Source organism: Bombyx mandarina, chromosome 03 (assembly GCF_030267445.1).
Source record: "Bombyx mandarina strain Sakado chromosome 03, ASM3026744v2".
Classification (NCBI taxonomy): Eukaryota; Metazoa; Arthropoda; class Insecta; order Lepidoptera; family Bombycidae; genus Bombyx; species Bombyx mandarina.
The window spans coordinates 15,153,038-15,172,344 of record NC_143210.1 but is presented as its reverse complement, the minus strand read 5'-3'; the positions used below and the strand labels follow the sequence as shown (position 1 = coordinate 15,172,344).

The window sequence follows — 19,307 nt, the reverse complement described above, 5'->3', positions numbered from 1 at the left end:
TTATAGTGGAGTCTGTGACAAGAGTCGTAGACTCCAGGCTCGACTTTATGAGTACGTGGTCCAGACAACTATCTCCTCTCGTGGGAAACAAATGACCAGGTAGAAGTCCATGAGATGCAGTTGTGTTCAAGTACTCGTGCGAATGAGGATCTTTATTATGGGCCTTGATGTCAATGTTGACGTCACCAATGATGACGATATGTTTAAAAGAAGATAAATTTAAAAGAGCATTATTTAGGCTAAGAATAAAATTGTCTGTGTTTTTATAAGAAGGTGATCTGTACAATCCAATGATAGCAAGTTCATCATCAACTTTACATATTAAACAATTGGCATCGGTGAAAGATGGTTCTAAAATAACATGTTTCAGAGTGTTTCTTACATATATAACCACCCCTTCATTTTGGTTCCTCGCGTTTTTCGATGAATTTGAGATAAAGCCGTCAAGTTTTGGTCAGTGTACAGTATTCATCAACCAACACTCCGACAGCACAAGAATATCATGTACAAAGCTAAAGGAGCTCAAGAGCACATAAAATTCGTCAAAATTTTTGTTTATGCTTCTGATATTCATATGTATAATCGTAAGAGACTTTGAGTGCGGGTTCAAGTACCTATCACAATGCTGAGAAGGACATTTATAAGCGTGAGAAATGACTAGCTCTTCGAGTTCATGGTTGGGTGAATCGTGACAGAGGACGCCTCACGCTCACACAGGTGCTCACTGAGCATGGTTGCTTCGGTGAGTTTCTGCACCGGACTGCAGAGTGCCACCGTTGTGGTTGCGACTTGGACACGGCGGAGCATACGCTTGTCGTCTGCCCCCCATTGGAGAGGTGGCGCCTTGACCACATCGCAAAAAAAGGAATGAGAGACGCACAAGCTTGCCGCCGTTGAACGGGGGCCAGAGAGGCGGATCTCGCCCAAAGCCTGGTCCTCTAAGCGTTTCGGGTCCTCCTCACATGTCAGTCTGGGGACCGGCGAGGGGGCCTAAAAAAACGACGTGCAAGCCGCTCTGCACCCGTTTTACGCAAGAGCATTCAGGTCATGGAAGGTCGGCTATCCTCGACCCACGCTTGTTCTGACCCAGCGGAGTATTCCGTGGGATGACCCATTCATACCGGCGTCACCTACGCGGGCTTCGGATAGCCTGCCGACCGTGAGGGCTGGTGGTCCTGGCGCCAACGACCGCCGGTCCGGCGTCCCGAGGGGGAGGGTGATGGGAGAGATGTGCTCCGCACTAAACTTTCACTTTCTCCCCTTCGTCTTTTCATGAGTTCTGTCTCATGCGAGGTTCGGACGTGAGTTGTTGAGCGACCGATATGCCATTCCCAGTGGAGGGCGGAAAACCGGTAATTTCCAACTGACCAAAAAAAAAGTCTGCTTCTATTGTTAGAGCTGAAATGTGTCGATAGCTCAGTTGGTTGGCTGCTTAGTGTTATAAGTGAAGGCGTCTAATGCAATTAAATTCAGTTAGCGAGATTCAGACATCTTTCAAGTATCTTGTGTTCTATGATGGCTACAGTTACTGCCCCATCACTCCCCTCCAAGACCAGAGGCCGTGCCATTAAGTTAGCGTTGTCTGAGATTAGCTGTGCGAGCACCAGTCCTGCGCGAAGTCTGCGGTGAGCCTGGATGCGGTGGCAGTGCCGTGTTCAGTTCATGTAACGCATAACTGCCAAGCTGGAGATATGTGACCCCGAGTGTTGATGAACCGGTTGTGGGCTGCGATGTGCTATAGCGGCGTGTTGAGGCAGTGAAGGTGCGTGCCGTAGGAGCAGGAAGAGCGTCAGAGGGTCATGTAGCCCATGCACATCAGCATTCCCTAGTCACAGAGAGCGAGGTGGGCCGATACGTTACGTAATCTAATTAGTCTATGATCGAGTGTATTCTGTGTACATAATATGTAGTTCAGCGAGTCAATTATTTTTATAGTAAATACTAAGCTTGTTTACATGCTTTTGTTCATATCCTCGACAGATCGGGCCGGACGTCGATTATCTACAGATAGTCAGGTACTCGTAATTATAACCACTTGCCCCTCGTCGAGTCTGCTCTATTCGCCTTTACTCGTGACTCATTGTTAACAAGGAAATATAATATTCACCTGATATGTTGCCAATCTTCTTCAAGTGAGTGAAGCTTTCATCCAAAACATATTAAATTCTAAATATGAAATAATTCTGTTATTGCATCTCGCAGACGTGAATTTATTCAAGTACATATTATTATAATAATCAATACATATAATAAAATCGTAACTGGTCGCTGTCTGTACATGTATCTCAGGAAAACTGTTATAAGGGGCTTTATGAACGCAATAGAACCCAAAGAAATGATTTTTAGATTTTTTGTCTGTTTATCTGTTTGTCTGTGCGTTTGTGCACGCTAATCTCAGAAACAGCTCTGCCGATTTAAATGTGGTTTTTACTAATTTATTGTGGCAAGCTTTACTTAACATTTAGAGTTTGTTTCATGTCAATCGGTTCATAAATAAAAAAGTTATGCCAATTTAAAGAATCACGTAGCTGGGCGTTTGTAGATTGATTACGTCTGTGCAGCGGCGCCGGTATACAAAGCGCGCCGATGCCGCGCCGCTGCCTCCTTGCCGAGCCGAGGGCTCGACGAGTAAATTAACCCAGAGGCACGTTTGCTTTCTATAGTTAAAAGATTAGGTTGACACGACTTCATAGTTATTAATAATTAAAAAACTGTAATAAAGTTAAACTGTGTAATAATCTGTAAGTATTTATAATTTAGTTTTATGATAAGTACGTGTTTACCAAACAACGTTGTGTTAGTAGGTACTATTTATTGTAAGAATGCCTCGAAAAAGATCCAACCTCTCCCAGTGCAGCAGCAATGCTAAAAGGATGAAATTAGTTCGATCACAGGAATCTGAAGCAGGTCATGAGGCAATACTCATTACATCTCAGGAACGTCGGGCGAGGTTTCGTGTTAGAGAAACTTCGGCTCAGCGAGAATCTCGATTGAGTTCACATTGTTCTCAAAAAAAGACCACTCGAATTAGGGTGAACAGGGAACAGCGTGACGCAAGTTTGTCCATCGATCGTGAATCTTATACACTATCGCGTGAGTCTGAGACTTTCACTGATAGGTAATCCCACCTGAGCTCCTTAGAGGGTTTGGACAGCAAATGCCCGGTCTTAGGAGACACTTGAAGAACGAGAAACACGTCTCACTGCCGATCGCGAGGCGCATGCACTATCGCTTGAGTCTGAGACCTTTACTAATAGGGAAATCCGTCTGAGCTTTCAGAGGGCTCGGACAGCAGTTACCTGGTCTCAGGAGACACTTGAAGAATGAGAAGCACGTCTCTCTGCCGATTGCGAGGCTCATGCACTATCGCTTGAGTCTGAGACCTTTACTGATAGGGAAATCCGTCTGAGCCCTCAGAGGGTTCGGACAGCAAAAGCTTGCCCGGTTTCGGGAGACACTAAAAGAACAGGAAGCACAACTCACTACCGATCGCGTTTTCAGCGAGCCTATGCTTCGTGATGATAATAAATAAAGCCCAAGGTCAGATGCTAAAAGTTGTGGGTGTAGATATAAGTGTTAACTGCTTTTCACACTGTCAACTCGGTCACACGGTTATGTAGCTCTGTCACATGTTAGCATCCTAGCAACCTGTATGCTTTGATCCCCGATGGCTATACGTCTATGTTGTGTATAGAGAAGCATTACTTTAAATTAGATTTTTCTAAATACCCAAATGACGGTGCTTATAAACCAAAAGATATGTCCTAAAACTGCTGCCCAAAGTCACTATTCCACGCGGACGGAGTCGCGGGCACAGCTAGTATGTATATATGATTAGGTTACGTATTATAATTTCTGATATAAAATTAATTAAAACATAATGACATCAATGATAATAAGCGTATTATAAAATTAGCACGTCGTTTATGACGGAGGGAGGGGTGCGGGGGGTGACAGGTGTCATAATGTAATTAATGCAGTTGCGACCTTGGAGCCGCGGCTCGAGGAGGTTGGGAGGCGGTGACGAGGCGGCACGTTGCTACTGCTAGTGTCGGCGGTGCAGTCCGGCCGGCCCACCGTGCCGTACGTGTGTATCGCTCTCTGCTGCGTTTTCGTATCGTGATCTCGATAAACGTGTTCGGTATAATGATGTTTACTCGCGACCTGAAGCAACACGCGCTAGCCGCGGCCGCCGCCTCCTCCACCTCTTTATCCTTCCTTCAACGTACTTATAAATACGTTTTACTGCCGCTTAATGCATCATACAAGCGATCAAATACTAAACTGTAATATCGCCTCAGTGCTCGTGTGTTGATGCTCGGTGCACTTACACTTCTGATATCTTAGAGTTAAGCGTATTTTATTTTGAGTTAATCATACCAAAACGAGTTTTTGAAGAATTTTAAGACCGACGATGCCATAAATGCTACCCTCGCTCGGAATATTGATAATAAGATGATCGAACGTATTAAACTTAAGGACTCCACCTGTACGCGTGATTCATTCCTTTTTTAAATATGGTACAACTAAAAAAATATTATAATAACGTTTTTAATGGTAAAGTTATAATATCTTCAGATAATGCATATTATACCGAGCGATAAATACGATCTGAATGAGAACAATAAGCAAGAGCAGAGCGCGTGGGGTCCGCGCGGCGCTGATGTATCAATTGCCGCCGCCGCCGCGCCGCAGCGAGCACACGCACGGAACAATCACCTGTTTTCAATATTAATTCATTACTAAACTGCATTATATGATCACACATAAACAATCTTGCTATTTTTATATCTTCTTTCAAATTATATAGGAATTTGGGAAAAAACAATGCTTGCAACATTTACCTATAAATAAACAACAATATGAATATGCCTCAATTGAAATGGAGTACAATAATTAAACTACACTGATATAAAGATCCGTGAATACTCGTAGTAACGGCGGTGTTAATAAATTTAATAAGAATGAGTTGTCTTTTGGTCTTCTGTAGTTTCCATTTTTTGTTTCATATTGCGCCGAGGAGGGATGCAAAGCGATAAATCTCAACTCAAATGTAGTGAGCAGTCCCTTCGCGTCGCCCTTGCAATATGCATACACTTGCACACGCACGCGACTTGCACCTTATCGTAAAGGCACAGAGTCTCGTATGGTCTTGATCTCGCAATCTCCGGCAGCGGTAACGATGCGCTAAATCCGCTGCGCTTCAATAGTTAGGGATTCGCCGATCGATTTCAATTTGATTCACAAATAAATCATCCTTTCACTTCGCCTTCGACTACAACACTAACCGTAACGCGTTGTAATTAGACAGCTCTGAATTCCATATAATGACTCTGTACTACGAGTATTGCTGTTATTATTACTAAGTGTCGGCCTGGAGCAGCCGTCTCTCCGGCGGGTGTCGTGAGGCGATTAACGGTTTCACTGGAGAATGGGGCAACTGCTACACGAGCGCCCTGCTGGAGAGTACTCAGCGTAGGCAGCACCTTGGCTGTGCCTCTTATGTTGCACTTCCCACTAGATGAGCCGTATGCTTGCCCGCTTACAATGGAAATTATTAAAAAAGAATCACAATAGTATTGATGCGTGGACCCCATGTCTGAAGGTGGGCGGCGGCTCTCTGGTTGTGATGCCTGTCGACTGCGTTAACCAGATTGTGCCGGGCGGACCCTCGCAATGCTCGCAATGCTGAGCATTCATAGGTTGCGAAATGAAAGCACAGACAGACCTGAATGCGGCTTTGTGTTCTATTGCTTATAGCTGTAGGATACAGGACGAGAGAATACTGCCCGTCGTGAGTGTTGCTGCGAGGCAGCGGTGGAGGTACTATCAACTTACTTGTCACTCACCAGCCCAGGTCTACTGTGTCGACGCCGAAGTGTCCTTCCTTGTCTAAATCCACTCCACAACTCATCTAATGCAAAGTGGTTAATATTGGAGTCTATATATTATAACTTTGGTACCCAACGTTACCAAGAAAAGCTCCTAGTATTATTTCAACCGAAAAGCATAGTTCCACTGCAAAAAGTTATTGTTCGCGACTGAGTAGCGCACCGTTATAACTTAAATGCTACATCCCACGAGTGCACTGAAGCTGAGCGCCTTAAATACATATAGGACATCCGCTGAGACAAAAGTGAACAATACGACCGAGTCACGTGTCGCACCTTGTGGCGACATCCACGTACTGCATCGCAATGGAGTCTAGATACCATTTAATAGCAATCAGCACTTGTTTATAATGCAATATAATATATAGAATTTAGAAAGAAATACCTAGTTGTTGGATAACAAAATTACATACATTAAAATAGGACTTTAACAGTATGCAACGACTTGGCTCTGCCCCTGGCATTGCTGAAGTTCATGGGCGACGGTAACCACTCACCATCATGCTCGTCTGCTTACAAAAGCAACAAAAAAGGGCTCAACACAGGATAATAAAATCATGAGGTATAACATATTTTCAGGGAGGGAGTATGCAGGACTTTATGGTGATAACTTTATGCAGAACTTCAATATGTTTATTGGCAACGTTAAGCTGAATCTATAATTAATACCTGTAAATAGCCAGACCGTTCAGTGCGCGTCACAGCTTCCTCCTGTGAATCATTCGCAAGGTGGTCTCTGTGAAAGTCGTTGATCGTTTTCTTCGTCTCCGTGGTTCGTCGGTTGGGACCTAAGTCTGTTGAAGCGAGAGTGTGGTCGGTAGCTAGAGAGCGAGTCTGTCGACGGCGACGATAACTTTGCCAATTACGCAAATAGGGAGTCTCCCTTCGATGCATCGGTATTCATTAAAAGCGCAATTAGCGGAGTGCATGGCGTGCGCGCCGCCGCGCCCTCGCCGCTGACGACGCTCTCAAACTGTAGCATTACGAAAATGTCATTCGTCAAAATTTCCCCGAAGACTCCAGGCTCCATGTACCCCGCACCCCGCGCCCCATGCCCCTCGCTCTCCGCTTTCCCCTCGTCCCTGCCGGCCGGGTGGTTGAGGTCCCGAGGGCTGGTCTCCGGCAGTCCCGCTCACGCAGGGCCCCGCGCCGCACGCGTCGCCTTCGCCGCCCCACACAGAACTTTACGCGCTACTTTGTGATACGATCTCAGTGATGTTCTTTGGAAATTAAATAAGTGAAGTCACACAGAGTGTAGTGATCGGTGTGGTTGTGAACAAGCACAAAGAAACATATTCTACGTAGCCTAGGTAGGGATCTTTTCATAATATTAGATTATGTGTTGTTTTTTTTTTTAAATTTAAACGAAGATACATTTATAACTTTATCAAAGACATGGACAACTCTAATAATATTTTTTTTTGTTATTAATGATGCGACCGATAACGCCTCTAGCATACGCTAGAGGCTTAATAAATTAATTTTTATCTAAAATGCTTAATAAATTAACTGTTATCAGGAAGTTTGAATAAGATAATTTGGCGTGCGGTGCTGCCCCACGGTGGGCGCCACAAACTAGCTAGCTGCACAAACTTAGAGTTCATTGAGTTCATTGTCGTCCGTCAGTGTGTGTTGCTAATACGAGCGGTTGTTGCTGGCTAGCAGAAGAGAAAATGATGCTATTTACTATTTGGCTATTTATAAATAGAAAATGTTAAAATATCATTCAACGTAAAAATATTAAATCTTTGTGAAATGACCCTAGTAAAAAAATGGAGCTGAGTTGAGAATGATGATGGAGGTGGCGATTACCTGATGCACATTATAAAAATGTGTCAGAGGAATCTATAGCGTAAATTATTTAATATTATCGAATATTTTTACTGGACCTCATGTGAGTCCACACGGGTAGGTACCACCACCCTGCCTATTTCTGCCGTGAAGCTGTAATGCGTTTCGGTTTGAAGGGCGGGGCAACCGCTGTAACTATATTGAGACCTAAGAAACCATATCTTGAGCTGAGTGACGGCATTTACGTTGTAGATGTTTATGGGCTCCAGTTACCACTTTACACCAGGTGGGCTGTGAGCTCATCCAATCATCTAAGCAATAAAAAAAAATGAATTCGCAGTTTAATGTTTAGATGAAATAGTTCTGAGATAGGTACTTGGGTAGCGGCTATCAGATCAGCTCCGGCGTATCCTCTTTGAGTACCTAATCGACGAACGGGAATCAGATAAAATCGGAACTACTTTTTTATGCATTGTTCTTTTATTGTTTAATCAGTTTTATTTACTCCACAAGTAAATAATGATTTAGTAAAACTGAATTTAATTTGCACATACATACACTCTCACGGAAACACTTGGCTTATGATGACAAGACAGCTTGGTAAGGATTGCTCACGTTATTGTCGTACATGAAAAATAGAACGTTGTGTGTTTAGTGCGTGTAGGTAGAATGAATCTAAATCCTTCTTCCTACTAATATTATAATCGCGAAAGTTTGTAAGAATGCATGGATGTATGTTTGTTAGGCTTTTACGAAAAACACTACTGGATGGATTTTGATGAAAATTACAATAATAGAGCTTACACATCAGCATAAAAAAAGGCTCTAATTTATAAATAGTGTGAATGGTCCAAAACATAACGATAAGTATCAAGTTAGTAGGAAAAAATCTGCCATCTGCGAGCTATTCTGGCTTGCGCCGCAAAAACCGTTAAAGTTTCACCTATAATGTACTTTGGACCTAATATAATGTATTTTGGAAGGCTTAACGACGAAGGGAATATCTTCCACCGAGCGAGTGATATTGCTCGGTAGACCGATGGTCCGAATGTTGTTGCTTGAAACTTGTAGGTATATATGCGACCCGGTCATCGTCCTCGTCAAACCCGTCGCTTGCGACGAAGGGCTCGATGAGTAAATTAACCCTCAGACACAGCCCACTGAGTTTCTCGCCGGATCTTCTCAGTGGGTCGGGTTTCCAATCCGGTGGTAGATTCTGCGAAGCACGGCTCTTGGTAGGGTTCGTGTTAGCAACGTCATCAGGTTTGAGCCTTGTGAGCTCACCTACTAGTTAAGGCGACGCTGATATAGCCTCTCAAGACTATCAGCTTAAGTAGGAAAAAAAAATTGAAAATGCTGTGGGCGGTACACACTCAAGTTCAGCGGAGCAAAACGTAAGCGGGCGTTAGTCAATGCGGGTAGGGTATATAGAATAAAAATTGATAATTCGATCCTTATATCAAAAAAAGAAATTATGTGGTGTCGTGGGACACCAGGTAGGAACGAAGTTCCTTCGGCTAATGTAGAATCGACACAAATTGCAAAAAAAATCGTGCTCAATTTTATGTAGGTTTTCTTGATTTTTCTCTTAAATGTTGCTGATTAGTTTTTATTTAAGTACAAGAAAGTATTTAGGAAATTCAGTATTTTAGGAAATAAAAAGAAAGAGGGAGAAAGAGAAAGGTATTATACACTACTCGCTTGTGTATGCGACTGTCGCGCCTGCGCACGTCTCATTTAACGGTTTTATTCCACGCACTTTTTCCACGGATTTTTTCTTACGGTTTTACTATCACATTTTTTTCAGTTCGGTCGCGCAGCAAAATCCCTATCCCCTCCAAGCCTGCCGTAAGGAACTTCGTTCCAATAAATACTTTTATCGCATCTGATATTTAAATAAACTTTGTCTTAAACCCTACATCATTGTATATTTGTTCAGTTATGACTGTAAACAACCATATGCGCGATATTGTGAAAGATGAAGATAGAAAAGTCTCTCTCTCTCTCTCTCTCTCTCTGGCTACCTCTCCCTCTCTCTCCATTTCTCTCTCTCTCTTTTATTCTAGTTAACAGTTCTTACAGCTCCTACAGCTTATTCCGTTGATGGACTTGAGCATCATTGCACAGTATGACTCGAAATGGTCAACCAGGTTTGTTGTATATGAATAAAGTGGACAACTCAACGGCGTATGCTCTAAGATCACTTTTTAACATACGACCTATAATAAAATCGTTGCCAGAACTGCACGGTGTAGAATACCGACGTGCAGAGTGAGGTTCTGCCAGTAATTGGGCACTGGCGTCTTGGTAGTGGTTGGAATTTATTTTCACCAGCAGGTTCTGCATCATTCTTCAATTGTTCGTATTGTAAAGGATGCCTTGGCCATTGAGTTCCTAATATGTGTTATTGTGCATCAAGTATAATATAGTTTATATCCAAAATAACATGAAGTTCTTGACTTCCGATAACAGAGTACATAACAGTAAGTGCGTGATAGATGAGAGTTTCGGAGAGTTATCAGTGTAGTGCGTGTCGTGAGCAGTAGATACACACGAGCGCGGCTAGGCGACCGGTGTCACGCGACACTCGTGTGACTGGACGACGACACGACGACGACACGGCGACGACACGACACATGAAGTACATACAGCCAGCGCGTGATATAACGATAGTTTCACAAATAACTAGTGACGAGCAATAATGTGATTGCTTCGCAGTAGAACTAGATAAGGTGGGGTCGGCTCGCGACGTGCCACACCACCAGCACGGTTGGAGCTGTAGGCGTCGTGGTCTAAGGGATAAGACGTCCGGTGCGTTCCTATCGAGCGATGCACCGGTGTTCGAATCCCGTAGGCGGGTACCAATTTTTCTAATGAAATATCTACGTACTTAACAAATGTTCACGATTGACTTCCACGGTGAAGGAATAACATCGTGTAATAAAAACCAAACCCGCAAAATTACAATTACTGGTGATAGAACCTTTTGTGAGTCCACACGGGTAGGTACCACCATCCTGCCTATTTGTGCCGTGAAGAAGTAATGCGTTTCGGTTTGAGGGGTGGGGCAGTCGTTGTAATTATACTTAGTAATACTGAGACCTTAGAACTTATATCTCAAGGTGGGTGGCGTATTTAGGTTGTAACCACTTAATACCAGGTGAGCTGTGAGCACGTCCACACATCTAAGCAATAAATAAAAAAGAAAGTTGCATATCACCAACCTTCATACTTCACAGTCGGACAGATCGTTATCGGCTGACCTCGCTGATACAATACCCACTTGTTAGATAAAGAGCTGCAAGTCGCATGCCCAACAGACACATCTCCGATACTATTCGCAACAGTATCGTCGTGCTCGCCACATTACTTGTTGTACAATTACCAGTGCATGTTACCAGTTCATGAACTATCAGTAAACATCGGACGAACCATCGGATGGTCGCCATCCGTTGTTCAGACACTGTTATAATTTCCTAATCTTACTTCATAATGAATCTTCTTAGGCGTCGATGTAATAGAATCGATATGATTGAGAACTAAGATAAAATGTTATAATCCGTCCCATTCCGGTATATGGCAGACCAGAAACATAAGAGGTAGAAAACTATAGCAAGAATGCAATAACATATTCCGACGCCGTAGCAGAGGAGCAAAAGAGAGCAACGTAACTTTAACGATACAAGCCATGGAACCAGATAGTTCTCCCGGTCACCGTTCTCGTCGAACCCGTCGCTTGCCGAAAGGGCTCGACGAGTAAATTAACCCACAGACACAGCCCACTGAGTTTCTCGCCGGATCTTTTCAGTGGGTCGCGTTTCCGATCCGGTGGTAGATTCTGCGAAGCACGGCTCTTGCTAGGGTTCGTGCTAGCAACGTCATCAGGTTTGAGCCCCGTGAGCTCACCTACTAGTTAAGGCGACGCTGATATAGCCTCTCAAGGCTATCAGCTTAGGTAGGAAAAAAAAAAGATAGTTCTGCGCGTCCTGTGCGCACGCCCCAGACGCCACAAGCGGACGGCTGAGTGACCGCCGTGCGCTTGCATGCCTTGTGTTATCAATATTTACTACACTTGTGTTTGGGACAAGCACTGCATCAGCAAGATCCGAAGGCTGGAGATGTCTCTCGAACCTGCACTGCCTCGAGGTGGGGTCGGTGCGGTCGGTGCTGATACGTGGGGCTGCCCCGCTCGCAGCGCGTACCTACTGCTTAAGTTACTACATACTTTAAGGTATATTCTCGCTGTGTGGTGTCGGTTTAGAACAGCTCTACCCTTTCTCATAAACTGACTAATGCGCTTAATGTTCATTGATGAGATGAAACTAATGAATCCAGTAGAAAATTAGTGACAACGTTCTCGGAGCGTACTGGAATCGCCACTGGTGCTAGGTGCGCGTACAGTAAGCCCGCGCAGCTCGCTACTACCGTCCTGTCTATCTCTACAACGAAGCCGTCACGTGTTTAAGAGGTGTGACAGCCGTTACTCAATACAATTTGCTCACGCGACTTGGAATACGGGCCCACTAACGATCGTCATTGGGTCGTTCCTTTGATGGTGTTTGGAGGATTGTTAATAAATCAAAACAACAATAATTATGTCCAAGTTATACCACGTTTAACATGAAGAGAACACAAGTACAGTAACACATCCGAGTAGGTATACAAAGTGTTTGTTTTGGTGGAAAAATTCAACAGTTTTTGTTAAACAAAAATAATTAATAGGAATTTTAATGAAGAATAGTAGTAGGCCTTTTACGACTTCCTGTTGTTGTATGGCATATCGACGGTACTGATGTTGTGTAGTATGTTATCCTCATGCAATAGGTACGTAAGTACATAATATATACTCGTACCTAGTTATTATAATGTAGCAAAAAGAAAGTTAAAGTTTCCTGACGTTGCCACTTCAGCGGATCTTGTGAAGAGCTGCGTCTTCATTGAAATTAAAATTTTAAGTTTTTAAAAGAAGCTGTTTTCCTTTGCGTTTGTCACGGAGCAGCGAGCAGCAGACGTCTCGAGACGACTTCAGAAGGACGCGGAGACGGCGCCCGTCAGCGTCGCGCCCGTCAGCGTCGAGCCGGTCACTGTCGCCCCCTCACTACTACTGTAACCATCATGTACGAGTTCAACCACGAGTATACAGACAGACGAATATTACGATATGTCGACCCGCTATCGATCAATTGTTAATCAATTTTACAGAATACAGAATATAAATAATTTGTATATTCATTATTGGGTTGATTGCGATGTCATTTACCGATAGTTGTAGATCTATATATAAAAGCATCGGTCAACCTGAAAGATCTTTTTTTTTCGAGCTTGGTGCCGAGCCTCATGCCTGAGGTTTCGGTTTTTCTTAGGGACATGCAAAGCTGTGATTCTAGTAGCTATTTCAGCTACGTGCTGCTTGGTAGATGAGCTGATGAGGTTTTAAAATAACAATAAAAATCTATCATTAATTTGTCAGTACGCGAACATTTTATTTACTATTATATTGTTTTAAAATGCCAAGGATAAGACAACCTGCATTCTGTCTGGTGGAATTTACTTCCTTGATTCACCCGGGACAAACATTCCTAATTCCATTACTGTTGGCAAGGATCAGATCGCAAAATGAAGTAGCCCTAACGTTGGCTTCATCTGGAATACTCGTAGCTGCAACATCGGCAGAAGGTGGACGAACTCCACACTCTGCCTTGAAACGACCACTGAACATGCAAATCAACGAAGCACCGGCTTACAACGTCGATACAATAAATGTACGATGCGAGGTCACTGGACGCACTGAACAGGACGTTAAAAGATATTTGTTGGTGGAGCCATGATTCTGTTGTCAAGTGATTTTCATCAAACTCTTTCAATCATTCCCCGATCAACTGTTGCTGACAAACTAAAGGCATTTGTGACAGCATGCAAATACACTCCAACTAACAACTAACATGTTGTATCTTTACAATTAGATCAAACTGCCAATATGTTTTCGAAGTAGTTATTAGATATTGGAAATGGTAAGGTCGCAGTAGATATCTCGACTGGATTATTATTATTATCAACACTACCCACGGATTTTTGTTACTTTACCAACTCAAAGGAGGACCTTATTACTGACATCGATGAATAGTTCAGAATCGATAATTGGCAGAGTGAACGAGCAATATGGGCGGCCAAAAACAAAGATATCGATGGTCTCAATCCGACCAGTAAAACTTTATTCCAGGAGAGCTGTTTTCTTATACATCAGTTGACACAGCTCCAAACCAGGATGACGTAGTCAACTACCCCACAGATTTCCTGGCTTTGCCTGGACTACTACCTCAAGAATTACAATTAAAAGCAGGGTCAGTTATGATTAAACTGCGTCACATTAATGAACCTCGACTGTGCAACGGAACGAGACTGGCTGTGAAAAACTAATGAATAGCGTGATCGAGGTCAAGATCATCAACAAAAAATGCAGTCGAACATGTTTTCCCACAGATTTGTAATTTGATGTTAAGCGTCTACAATTTCCCGTGCGTCTGGCCTTTGCAATGACCATAAATAGATCGCAAGACCAGTCGCTGCAACTCTGCGGAATCAACTTGGGATCTCCCTGTTGCGCCCATGGGCAAGTATACGTCACGTGTTCGCGAAATCGTCTTCTCTATACATATAATTACACAAAAAGCAGTATATCAGAAAGCTTTAGACTGATTAAGTATATAACTGTGTTAAATTTTACAATTCAGAAAAAAAATCTATTATGTATTAACCATATTGATACAAAGTTCACTGGTTCATCTAGTCTAAGCATATTATTATAATGAACATGAAATCTTGTCGATACAATATTTCTTTGTAATTTTCTGGTTTTAAAGGTTGTGATCGTTATAGCATAAAATTCTGGGACTTTTTGTCCTAGTTTTGTACGATTGAGTATGTCCGTAGAGGCACACAAAAGACTAATAGACGGATTTTGTTTGACTATGACTAATACATGCTTCCAATACGTCTTCTAATTACACACTCGCGTGTTGCCGTGGCGCCGGCTTATGCCATCTCACGAAATAGTGACGTAGCGCCAGTCCTGCGGGCTGTTATCTAATTCTGTGGAATCACTTGAAAGCGGTCATCGCGGATCGCCTTCAGGAAGGAAGTTGGAAGGAGTGGAAGTTGTGGGTAGCTCGTTACGAGATATCCAGGATAAACAACAGACCGATGTAAGGCTGTTCAATATCACAAATTATTGTAATTGTGAGTGCACTTCGTTTTGCGCCGACATATCGCAGCTTCACTAGAGCGAGGCGTGCGGTCCGATACACAATATAGTCTCCCGGTGAGACTTCAAGAAATTATTTACTGCAAGCAGCGACGCAGGTGAGCTCCGCTGTAGCAGAGCCTCACATCACACGCTCGGTAGCTATGCGAGAGAGAGGTCATCTACATTCTTATTATTTATTCGGTAACTTTGTCCCGTTGTTTTTGCTTCTTCTTCTTCTTCTGTTTGTACTCTTATATGTTCAGCAGAATTGAAAAGGTGCAGTGTGAAAACTAACAGACATACAAACATTAAAAGATTTATTTCACAAGCGGACAAGCTTCATGAGTTAGCTTGTAAAGTGTCAAGCCCAGAAGGGTACAAGCTGTTTCATCGATATTTGTAGAAACATCAAAAACAATTTTTTTTTCAACCGCTTTCATAGATTTCAAAATATCAATTCAATCCATAGACTAGAAGTGCTCACAGATTCATGCTTTCCAAATTAGGTAAAAAAACGCCTTAGCAACATAATCTAATCTGTTGCTGCTGATTATGAGTGTGATTGGTTTCTGTAAATTAGTTGCATACGTTCGGTGCTCGAGTTCCTACCTAGTACCTACCTTGTAGCGGAGCGCCGCTGTGCCTCTTTATGACCACCGATAAAGTGATTAGGACATATTTTATTAGTCCGTCTTTGCGTTTCAAGGATAGTCGCATCTCGCCGCTCACACGCGCGACGCCGCGCCGCACTCAACGATGGATCGTCTGTTTGTAGCAATAGATAATATACAAGATCTAAATAAAGAACAATACTAGGTTTTGCGCCCGGGACTTCTTCTTCGGTTACTTTGGGATCATGCTAAATTTTACCCGCGACTTGATTTACGTAGAAGGTGAAAATATTTTTGAATAATATAATGTTTAGAAGCTATTTAAGGTACCAAAATCACGCTTTTTAACTGATTTCAAAAGAGGAGGCTATCAATCGACCACCATTTTTTATCTATGTATGTTCACTGATTTCTCGAGAATGCTTGAACCCATTCTGATAATTCTTTTTTTTTTGTTCAAAATCGATCCTGAAGAAATCGAGAAACATCTGCAATTTTCAAAGATTTTTTTTATTGACATTGTAGGCATACGAGTATGCGGTCCACCTGATGGTGAGTGGTTACCGACGCCTATGAACTTCAGCAATACCAGGGACAGAGCCAATGCGCTGTCTACCGTAACCACACCTGGGTGTTTCTTGTTATTGTTCTTATTCTGTGCCGCCGCGCACCGGCCGGCCGGCGCCTTGTACATCAATATTACGCGCTTGATCATTATTTTGCTGCGATATTATTTTAAAACTGCTGTATTTTGTAAGATACTCATTGAAATCAAATGATGTAAAGGGCAAATTTCTTTTAAATAAAATACTTGTAAAGAATAACGTATTTATTTGGATCAGGATGAATATCTTTATAAAAAAACCTTCACAAATAATGCTTTATTTTAGAACAAATTTGGTTAGCGTAAAAAAGGTTATAGTGAGCCAACCTTAACATATAGACATACGCTGTCGCGGACTTTTTTTATAACTTTTAAAGAGGAATAATTCTGTCATACATTATTTTAGCGAAACTTTAACCGTTTCCACAGCGCACACAACGGAAGATCTTAAAAGGAAATAAGCCCGATTTTGAAATATTCTTTGTTAGTGCTCTGCTCGTATTCTTCTTAGCGTGATGTTATATAGCCTTCCTGAATCGATGAGCTACCAAAACTGAAAGTATTTTTCAAATTGGACCAGTAGTTCCTGAGATTAGCGCGTTCTACCAATTAAACAAACAAACTCTTCAGCCTTATAATATTCTAAAGTATATATAATAAAATACATAATATTAATATATTTAACGGCAGAGTTACGCTGTTCGATAAGTACTAATCAGCTGTACTCCCGGTCTAAGTTTGCCTCACACAAATACTAAACTAAATATATAAATCTGAATGAAACTGCCGCACCAGGCGGGCCGGCAATTAACAACTAACGCAGCCTACGGAATAATAAAAAAGGGTGTACTTCTCGCCTTTCCCGTATGTTATTGCGGGTCTGGCTCATTAACAGAGCACGTTCTCCTGGTTCCAGGCGGAGTGTGAGCTGACCATGTGACAAGACCAGCGGGGGGAGGTGCGTCACCGACATGTGTCTCGCCTGACGGTCCACGTGAGCAGACAAGATGGCGGACGACAACACCATCATCGAGGGGACCGTCAAGTTCCGTGACGGGAAGAAGGTCCGTTATCTTGTTGTTGTATCGACGCACCTAGATACGCAAGCACGTAGATAAGATTAGTGAGGCGCACAATGCGCGACCTTGTATTACTGTCTCAACCTTCATATACATAATATCTATACTCGTAAATATTCATGAACAATAGAGACGCAAAAGTGTGTTTGTTGATTTGTTATTCATTTAGGCTGAGCCGAATCGATGCACTTTTAGCTAGTTTTTGAGCTAGAGAAAAATATTTATTATCTCTAGTTCAATTCACGTAAGGACAAGTATTTCATTATGTGAAAGCAACAAAATGAACACAAGTGTAGTTTCCGCGGGGTGCATCATACAGTAGTTAGCTACACCAATTCGTTACTATTTGAGCCTCAGGTCTCCAAGGGCTGGTCGGCCGCCGGGCTGGTGTCCGAGTCCTAGTAAGTTCCGTCGGCGCTTGATGATAGTCCTGGAGTAGTTTGGGAGATTACGTGATTAGACTATTGACTTGTTACTGTGTAGTACTCAACGATGTTGACGGTGTATAGTTTGTAAACTCTGACTAAAAGTAGGCTGCGTCTCTCGATGTACCATCCGTTTGCAGAAACATTGCACCCTCGGTTCTGTTTGAACTAATAAGAGTTGTGTGTTTGCCGACAGTGGAAGTCGCGCTGGTGCGTCATGCGGAAACTGTCGCCCGTCGCTGGTGAGTTTTGCATTCCACTCTACCACTAGTTCTGTATCTCAATCTTCCTTCTCTCCCGTCAACCTTCTGGGACAGGTGCCAAACGGCACTTAGACAACCAAGTAAACACATTAGTTTGACTTTAGATAACCATATGACCAATCACATACAAGTTCCATGTAACATTTTTACCAAGATTTTTTTAATAAGATTTTACAATGTCATCGTGTAATACTAGATTTACAAATTTGGAGTCACATTGTGATGTCTATGGGCTCCTACAGGCGGGCCGTGAGCTCGCGAGCTACTCTGGTAATGAATCAACAAACAGTCCGCGTGCAGCGCGCGTGTCCTTTAATTAGCGCGTTTATTAATTACGTGAGGTGCTCTAGGGAGAGGGGATCAAGCTAAATCTTTCCAAATCTCACTTAGGGAGGAAGGGGATCTTAGCAAATACCACGTAATTTTTTTTCTGACAGAAAACTGTGTAAGGTTACCTACGTGAAAAATTATTTCTAGAATAAAATATGGCCAAATCTGACATGCAGCGCAACGTTGATATTTCATTTTATGATTGTGATTTTAATTACGCTAATATTCTCAAATACTAGTCTATGCTAGTCTTCAATAAAGGTCATAGAATAAGTCGTGTTTTTTTTTTCTCTCATTAATCCAACACGTTAACAGCCAAAACATACATTTTGAAGAATCTCGCGTGTGATTAGGGGTGGAGTTAGGGTGTTGAGGAAAAACTCACCATGAGGGGAGGGGGTCAAAATATTCACAAAAATGCCACGCGTAATTAATGAACTCCTCCTTGGCAGTACTTGTGTCGTTGATACTCTGTGTTCAACAAGTCGGGGGTGATGGTAAGATGTTACTTGTTTAGCTGTCATTGTAGGCAGACAAGCCTCCCGGTCACCTGATCGCAAGTAGTCCGCGTCGCTCGTGGACATCAGCAATGCCAGCGACACAGCCAAGCCTCTGTCTGCTACTATGTCTCAGGCTTCATTTCAAGACGGTAATCAGGTCGCTATCGATCACATCGATCATGTGTTCTTTGTGGACTATCTGCGCATCGCTAATGCTCCACATGTTAATGATGTCGTATTGTGCTGATGCGCGCTGATTACTGTAAGCGATTAAAGCAGCTAATTATGTAAACATGTAATCAATAATTATAATCAGATAAGAATTAAATCATGTTTCCTCTTGTTTTTTTCCAATAAACAAGTTTTTTATCTATTTACGAAATAAAACTGTTTCCGTAGATAGTACGTATGTAGGTATTTAGTCTCGCATCGCGGAAGTCCGAGATGCCAGACGGTTTGATGGACTCGCGCCCTCCCAAAGGTATTACTACCGCTTAGCTCGTACTCTCAAATCGGATACGGTAGTAACTATGCCCCCCCTCGTAAGTCCCTCAGGCCGACTCGCGACGT

General features: G+C 42.7%; 1 protein-coding gene across 1 annotated transcript in view; it reads left to right on the top strand.

Annotated features, from left to right (window-relative positions):
* Window positions 1–6,324: 6,324 nt before the first annotated feature.
* The window catches only part of LOC114251941 (uncharacterized), a 49,169-nt gene continuing 36,186 nt past the window's right edge, over window positions 6,325–19,307 (top strand). Inside the window, exons 1-3 of the mRNA XM_089740152.1 lie at window positions 6,325–7,201; window positions 17,057–17,204; window positions 17,841–17,886. Coding sequence (XP_089596278.1) covers window positions 17,148–17,204; window positions 17,841–17,886 — 103 coding nt within the window. The 5' untranslated portion in view covers window positions 6,325–7,201; window positions 17,057–17,147. The remainder of the gene's footprint in view (window positions 7,202–17,056; window positions 17,205–17,840; window positions 17,887–19,307) is intronic.